Source organism: Ananas comosus, linkage group 1, assembly GCF_001540865.1.
Source record: "Ananas comosus cultivar F153 linkage group 1, ASM154086v1, whole genome shotgun sequence".
Lineage (NCBI taxonomy): Eukaryota > Viridiplantae > Streptophyta > Magnoliopsida > Poales > Bromeliaceae > Ananas > Ananas comosus.
Genome location: NC_033621.1, coordinates 14,240,382 through 14,249,077, shown reverse-complemented (window position 1 = coordinate 14,249,077; position 8,696 = coordinate 14,240,382). Strand labels below are relative to the sequence as shown.

General features: G+C 41.3%; 1 protein-coding gene across 1 annotated transcript; it reads left to right on the top strand.

Annotated features, from left to right (window-relative positions):
* On the top strand, nucleotides 7,069-7,911 carry LOC109719152 (vacuolar iron transporter homolog 4-like). The gene has a single exon (XM_020245699.1). The coding sequence runs from the start codon at nucleotides 7,141-7,143 to the stop codon at nucleotides 7,786-7,788; it is 648 nt and encodes a 215-aa protein (XP_020101288.1). The 5' UTR covers nucleotides 7,069-7,140; the 3' UTR covers nucleotides 7,789-7,911.

Here is an 8,696-nt window from a genome sequence, read left to right as displayed (position 1 = left end):
ATTCTAGCTCAACTATATATATATATATATATATATATATATATATATAGAGTTGAGCTGGAATGCTATCGGTAGCAAACTGGCTCCGTTGCCACTCATTTGTTTTCGATGATGGAACCTTTAAATTGACGATCAGCACCGTTGAACATGATCTATACCACTTGAAGTATCTATAAACCAAATTTCAAATCATTTCGACATTATTAACCTAATGATCAAATGGTTTCAAATTTTGTAATTTTAATGGTAGATATGAGGCGTTTTTTCGTCTAACGGTGTAAAACTATCCAAATCAATTAAATTTTGGTTAGAAAATTCTTTAAACTATTTAGAATAAGATCTAGACTCTCGATCTTCATTACAAAATTGCTATCATTATTTTTTAGAGGATATTCATTTTTAGCCGTTCATTTTTACGCCCACTTGACGGACAAGAGAACAATATCATAAAAGCATAAAATTTGATTTCTAGATACTTCAAGTGGTATAGATCATATTCAACGGTGCCGATCATCAATTTGGAGGCTCCATCATTGAAAACAAATGAGTGGCAACGGAGCCCGTTTGCTACCGATAGTATTCTAGCTCAACTCTATATATATATANTAATTTTTGAACTATCGTTTTTCTCGCAAAATGATAATTATCATAAGGTCGGATTAAGATATATATATATATATATATATATATATATATCAGGCCGATACCACGAACATGTTCGTGGTTCGTGAACCACGAACATTTAAAAATGGCAATCTAGATATGAAAACTAGTAAAAATAGGCAATCTAATATGATAATTTGGTTGGTGGGTGAGTGTGATTCCCCCGGGTTAAGTAGGATTGGCGTGTAGGGAATTAGGTTCCCGGTTTTTAAATGTTCGTGATTACTGAACCATGAAAATTTTTATATCCATGATTGAACTACGTGAACTTTGTAAACTTTGGTGTCTCATGATTGAACTATGTAAACTTTGGTGTACCATGGTTTCACTCTTTCACGCTTTGGTGTCCCATGATTGAACTATGTGCAATTTTGTGTCCTATGATTTTACTTTTATACGCTTTAGTGCACCCCCAAAACTTCAAAAGGGATTGTAAATTAATCCCTAGAAACCCGTAAAAAAAAAGGGGAATTTTTTTTACTCTCTTTTAAGGTTGGTTTTACCCCCCGGTCGGAATACAAAGAGAGGGTTTGTCGAGTTTAGGACCTGAGGTAGTGAGAGACGGGGAATGATAAGAATCGGGTGAATTAAGGTTGGGGTACATGTGGTGGGAAAAAGAGAGAGAGAGAGAGAGGTGGGAAGGATGTAAGAAACTGGTAGTGTTGAGTGGGGAGAAAGAGAGAGAGAGAGAGAGAGAGAGAGAGATTGGAAGTTATCGTAGGGGTAAGTAAGAGGGACTCGCTCGCTCCCACCGGAAGAAAGAGACAGCGGTACCGGTGCCGGCCTGGCAGCCGGGGAGAACCGTAGGAGAAGGACAGGCCGGAGCAGAAGCGGTGGTAGGACAGTCGGTTACGGAGGCTGCGGCTGCAAGACGAATTTAAGTTCCGCCGCTAGAGGCTGGGTCGGCCGCGGGAGGCGTGCACCTGGCGGCTGTGCCGGGGTACGTGCGGCTTTCGGCTGCTGAGGTCGACCCGGCCGCAGTAGACGCTGTTGCCGTGGCACGAGCCGGACGTCGAGCTCCCGTACGCGAACAGGCCGTGCGACCTGGACCCGGACGAGCGTCCGGAGCGCCCCGAGGCCTGCAACTCGAAGTACTTGTTGAGCAAGGCTCCGCGGTACGGCCTGCACTTCTCCGAGCAGCCGGACGCCAGCTATATGGACAGCTACTTGGTCGACAGCCCAGGCTAGCGCCCGCTGCGCAAGCTGCCCTACACCAGCGACTTCTTCCAGGTGGAGAGCGTCTTGCCTAAGAGGCCCGGCTAGGGCCGCAGCGACCGCCGGCGCGGGTTCGAAGAGCTCGACTTCGACCTGCCCTTGGCCAAGCTCCCGCGGTAGGGTCTGGAGGCCGTCTTCCTTGACGTCCAGCACTTGCACAGGCCGTTATCGGACCTCCCGGGGTAGGGCCGGCGTGAGCGGTGCTACCTGCGTCTGAACAAGCGTCCATGTGTAATTATACGGTAGCTAGAGGATTAAGTCTACTATATATAACACGTAAAGGAACTCCTGATCATCAAGAATCAATATATATAAGATATGCTAGACACAATTAACAACCAACAATAACGTCCGTTGTTCCCGGAAACGCCGCGCGGGGAGCCGCACGGCACGCGAAGCAGTAGGCACAGCGGCAGCTTGTTCAGGAGTTCGAGCCGTTACCGCCACTCGGAACGCTAGCGACAGCACCGGTGCCATCCTTAGCAGCCTAACCGCGAGGACCGCGAGGCGGCGGTCGGCAGGGCCCACGTCCTTCTCGTCGACCCGGCCGACGGCAGAAGGTTCTTGAGGAGGCGGTTCTTCCGGGCCTGCCGCAGCATGTTTCTCTTGTTCGACCTCCTCCCGGGGGGCCGCCTGCTCGCGGTCTCGCTTTCGCCTTCTCCCTCGCCCTCGCCCTCGCCGTCCTTCAGCCGCCGCCCCCCGGTGCTCGTTCCCTCCGACCACAAGCACTTCCTCCTGTACCACTCCAAGCTCGACGTGCTGGACGAGTTCAGCAGCCGCCTCCACGAGCCGCGGCCCTTTGACCCCACGAGGATGTTCCGGTGCAACTGCTCACCCGTGAGGTACCACCACTTCTCCAAGTCCCTGTACTTGTCCCACCCCTTCCTCCTAAAACTCCTCGTGTACTCCTCCGAGCCCTCCAACCGAGTGGGGTTAAACGAGGGAGAGCACCGAATGATAATGTCCTTCCTCCTCTTCGACGAGCAGTTGGCGATACACGGGTTAGCCTCACACCGAGTAGACGACGTACCATTAATAATAATAATAATAAAAAAAAAAATTCGAGGATTTAGAAAAAAGAAAAAAAGAAAAAATTCCAAGGTATACGGTTAATACTATTAAGGAATGGGATCAAAAAAAAAAAAAAAAAACCTTGGATGAAAAATTATAGGGTCAGGATGATATTAGTCGGTTAGAGTTGAGTGGTCCCCCTAGGGTTGAGTGGTCCCCACTGGGTTTATGAGTTGGACTGGGCTACTATTAGTAGCAAAATTTCATTGTTGCTATCAGTTTTTTAGCTTTTGGATCAATTTTTTTCATCATTTCTATCCATTGGATTAAATACTATAACTCAGTGGAGACCACTCAACCCTAGGAGGAGCACTCAACTCTAACCGACTAATGTCATCCTGACCCTACAATTTTTCATCCAAGGGTTAAAATCTTAATAGCAAAAAGAGAATTTTACTACTAATAGTATTCCAGCCTAATTATATATATATATATATATGAGTAGGGCTAGAATACTTTTACAAGTATCACCCAAGTGATACTTATATGTTTTTAGCCATTGGATCTACTTTTTGATTACTAATAGTCCTTGGATCAAACACTATTCCAGCTACCACCACCTACCACCACCTATCACCATCATCTCAACCTCACATCTCTCCATCCAAGGGTTAAAAACACACAAGTATCACTTGGGTGATACTTTTACAAGTATTCTAGCTCTACTCATATATGTATAGTCCGGCTACTATACTTTTATGAGTATGATCGCCTTCGTACTCATAAGTTGTTTTCGATGATAGAGCTTCCGAATCGACGATCCATACCGTTAAATATTATCTAGAGCATTTAAAACTTTTAGAAATCAAATTTTATAATTTTTCGACATCATTTACCTTACGATCAAAAGCTCACAAAATTGACATTTTTTAACGGCCGGTGTGGAATACTTGCTAGTTTAACGGTGTAAAAGAATTGGAATATGTTGAATTTTTGATAGAAAATTCTATTCACTATCTAGATAAAGATCAATAATTCCGATCTTAAATTGAAGGATCCGATCATCTATTTTTAGGACGTCGTTCGATTTTGACCATTCGTTTTATACCCGTTTGATGGACTTTATTATGATTTCAAAAAATTACGAAATTTATTTTTTAGAAGTTTCAAATACTCTAGATCATATTTAACGGAATGGATTGTCGATTCGGAAGCCCTGTCATCGAAAACAACTTATGAGTACGAAGGGCCCAATACTCATAATAGTATAGTAGCCATGGCCTATATATATATATAGAGTGCGTCTGGTATGCTTATGGAAGCACGGAGCGCTCCGTGCTTCCACTTTGTTTTCGATGTTCCGACTTTCGAATCGACGATCGGCTCCGTTAGACTTGATCTAGAGTATTTNTATATATATATATATATATATATATATATATATATATATATATATATATATATATATATATATATATATATATATATATATATATATATACACACACGTACAAAACAACGTAGAAATACTTTACACCAGCGAGCGGAGTAAAAGCAATAAGCTTGCCCTTTTTTAAATTCTGTATTATCATCGCCTAGCAAACCATTTGAAGTCACAAAACTTTTATGTCGATCACTACTTTCATAATATTATAATTAACAGTGCAGTTAGCTATTTTTCTTGATTTCGTTCTCTGAGCCGTAGTATTCACAACATGTTGCCTATAAAATAAAATAATTTAACTAAAGTTCAGCGAATAAGAGGAATTTTAACTCAGAAAGCAAGAACACCAGCATAATAGAATGAAAGCGGCACAGTTAACTTCACCATGCTAACAAACAAAGAACCAACATAAACAGTAGAAACCTACAATGTGAAATGTAAATTCTTTCTAGAGCATAGTAAAAACCCATTGATGTATCCATTAAATATACCCATTGATGTAAGTGTAAATTCTTTTCAGAGCGTAGTAAAAACCCATTGATGTATCCATTAAATATACCCATTGATGTATATTTACTGCATAGTAAATAAGCATTAATGCAAGTTACAGTAGGATTTATTGTAGGCAAAAGGATCTAAGGATGCAAAAACTGGAGCAATATTATCCGAAAAAATACTATGTGATTATCCCAGAACCATACTACGTGATTATCCATCTAGCGCTAAAAAAAACATAGTATGGTTTTCGGATAATCAAGTAGTTTGTCATCTCTTGAGCAATACTAATTCCATCTAGCGCTAAAAAAAACATACATATGCAACATATTGCTTGCAAATATACAGGTTACAATTATGTTTTAAGCTCTCCGATGCCCGCGGAGCGCCCTGCGATCGGCTCGGCATTTCATCAAACAGGGCCCGAGGGCTCGCGAGCTCCTCCGATCTATTGCGCGATGGGGAGGGGGAGGAGGGGAAGAAGATCCTCACCAGATCCCCGCAGGCGAAGATCGCGCCGCAGATCTCGGCGGGATGGAGGAGAGAGTGCGGATCCCGGCGGGGAGAGAGAGAGAGAGAGAGAGAGAGAGAGAGGCGGGGGGCAAGGCGGAGCGGAAAAAAAAAGAAAAAAAGAAAAATGGCGGAAATGGTGGAGAAATCGCCATGTCAGACTCTGAAGGCCCTCCTTTTGTGACAACTCTCTGAGCCCTGCAGGCTCTGCGAAGCCACAAGGGACAGGAATCGGGGGTGAGAGAGAGGGAATCGTGGGTGCAAGAGAGGGAAGGGGTCGAAGATGCGTGCCAGGAAACCAAAGAGAGGGGGCGGACGACACGTGAGCCGTCGGGATCAAAAGGGCGCGAGAGGGAACGGTAGAGACAGGGCGTTGAGAAATTGACACGTCATATACAGTAAAACTCAAGCTTTAATATATCTATTGATAGATATAAATATAGATAGATAGATAGATAGATAGACAGGATTTAATTTGATGTATAAATATATTTTTTGTCCAGTATATATACTTATCTATTTTAATAAAAAGGTTTATAGTAATTTGTCGATAAGGAGAATAATCAAATGCCTTTCACGATAGCAGTTTTCACTAAAAAAGTACTTAAATTTTTTGAATACTTTAAATAAAGATGATTAAGGTTTAAATTGCTCCCTGTGATTTCACTCATTTTAACTTTGTTACGCTGTAAAAGTTACACTTCATATTCTATGGTTTAGCTAAGTTTCACTTTGCCCTATGATTCAAAAGATTACATGTACTTAACTATTCTATATTTATTAAAAAAAGATTTACTTTGCTACCCTATTTAATAGTAGATTTCTTGGATAAAATAGAGATTAAATAATATGATAATTAAGTACAACTCTTTTTACCAAGTATAGGATAGCAAAATAAAAATAAGTTAAAGAAGGCAAATTGAAGTTTACCTCTCAAATTACCATGCATGTTACCAAATTAAGCCTTACACTAATTTCCTTTATTAGAGAGAGAGAGAGAGAGAGAGAGAAAGGTAGCATGCTATCTATTTTGTTCATTTATTGTTTTAAAAAATAAACTTCGCATAATATGTGAAGTAACTAAGTTTTAAATTTAAGACCTCGGATACCAACCAATATGAATCTATAAGTCTTTTGCAACTTATGTTAGGGACAGTTGCTCTTGCACTAAGAGGATATTTGGTTTAATGTAATTAGAAATACAATATAGTTTGAGATACATATAGTTGGAGATATGTCAATTACAACTATATATATTTCGTTTCGATAGATGAATAGAAAATGATGTAATTATAAAAATTTGTTTGATTTCATATAATTGAGAAAGAAGTTTGTAAAATTTTATTATTTTAAATATATGGTGATGAAATTGCCTTCAATATAAAAAAGAAAAATATTTTTTGGTTAAAATATAATTAAAAAATAAATTTAAATCACGTTTAAAATTACTCTCTCTAACTGCTGCAGTTGAAATTATAATCAATTTATACGTAATTCTAACTGCTACAGTTAAATTTTCTCATACAATTTTAATTGTAACAATTCAACTCAAATTTTCTCATACAATTTTGAACAATTAAATTCTCTCTCTCTCTCTCTCTCTCTCTCTCTCTCTCTCTCTCTCTGACTCTACAAGCACATGGAACATTTCAATTCAAATATCACAAACGCCAAAAGTGCCCTCACCCTCACCCCCCACCACGAAACCCTAGCTTTTCATACCATTATACAAGCCTCTCTAGAGGCGTGTGTCTCCCACACTACTCATCCCCCTCCCCCACCACCCCACCTCCTCTCTCTCCATGGCTCTCCAAGAAACCAAGCTCACAATTAATGGCGCGAGCTTCGAAGCCCAAGTCCCCACAACCCCCGACGACGAGCTCGACTATTCGAAGCGGGCGCAGTGGCTCCGCGCCGCGGTCCTCGGCGCCAACGACGGCCTCGTCTCGACGGCTTCGCTGATAATGGGCGTCGGCGCCGTAAGAGACGGGGGCGCCCGCGCCATGCTCGTGGCCGGCTTCGCGGGCCTCGTGGCGGGCGCCTGCAGCATGGCGATCGGCGAGTTCGTGTCTGTGTACTCGCAGCTCGACACCGAAATAGCTCAGCTGAATAGAGCGGAGGGGCGGAAGGACGCGACCGTCGGCCAGGCAGCCGTCGGGGACATGAGGCAGCTGCCGAGCCCGGTGCAGGCTGCGGTGGCGTCGGCGCTGGCGTTCTCGGTCGGCGGGGCGGTGCCGCTGCTCGCCGCTGGGTTCATAACCAGCTACAAAGTGAGGATGATGGTGGTGGCGGCGGCGGTGACTGTGGCGCTTTTAGGGTTCGGGATCGCCGGGGCCGTGCTCGGCCGCGCCCCCGTGGGGAGGTCGTGTGTGAGGGTGGTGGTTGGAGGTTGGCTCGCCATGGCCATAACTTTTGGGCTCATGAAGCTCTTTGCTTCCACTGGGCTCTGATTTGTGTTAAATATAAAAATATTTAAACATTGTTCTCTATCAACTTAACTATTTAAAGGAGAACGATTGTTTTACAATTTGGACCTCAAATGAGCTTCACGAACATGTTTAATAAAAATTTTTGAACAAATTGCTCGTCTGGTACTCAAACTTAATAATTGAGATGTCGCATTATGTTAGTAGCGTGAAGGATATATTAATACCTAGTCTATCAAATTTAGTTATAAAATTTGATTAAAATATTTATGAAAGTTCGAACGAAAAATTACAACAAATTAAGTTTGATGATGAAAGTATCAGCCACTTCATAGTTTGAGGGCCAAAGGTGCAATTCAATGCGACTATTTTACATCAAGCTTTATTTGTAATATGTCATTTGTAATATTTAATTATAAAAATAGTGCACATATAGTGATTTTTTCTCACTTTGGCAATTGTTATTTCGGGAATAAAAGATGAAAAGGCCGAAAATTATTTATATCTGGTGAAATACCAGAGACTTTTGCTACTGTTTCTGGCCTATCCCTCACCAAAAAAAAAAAAAAAAAAAGTAAAAAAAAACACTTTCAAAATGAAAAAAAACAGTGTGAAAAATTATAGCTCCTAGGTATCCATTTGTAAAAAACCTATAATTAATTCTACTAATTAACAAAAACAAGAGATGTATACATCAATGTGTTGGGATTGTGGCAAATGCACGTCTATCAAAGTCGATATTTGCAAGATGTGAAAATGATATGCCACTTAATTTCCCTCGTTTCATACTTATTTATTTTATCACATTAATGTTTATTAGAACTTGGAATGAAAAAAACAAATTAAATAAATTGGTTGTTTATGGATTCTATGTTGGATACTATGTACATGAATCTTCCTAGGAGTTATAGCATCTTTTTGCGGCTATGATG

Excerpts from the sequence above, each read along its gene's own strand:
- LOC109719152 (XM_020245699.1), top strand. The coding sequence starts at position 7,141 with ATGGCTCTCCAAGAAACCAAGCTCACAATTAATGGCGCGAGCTTCGAA.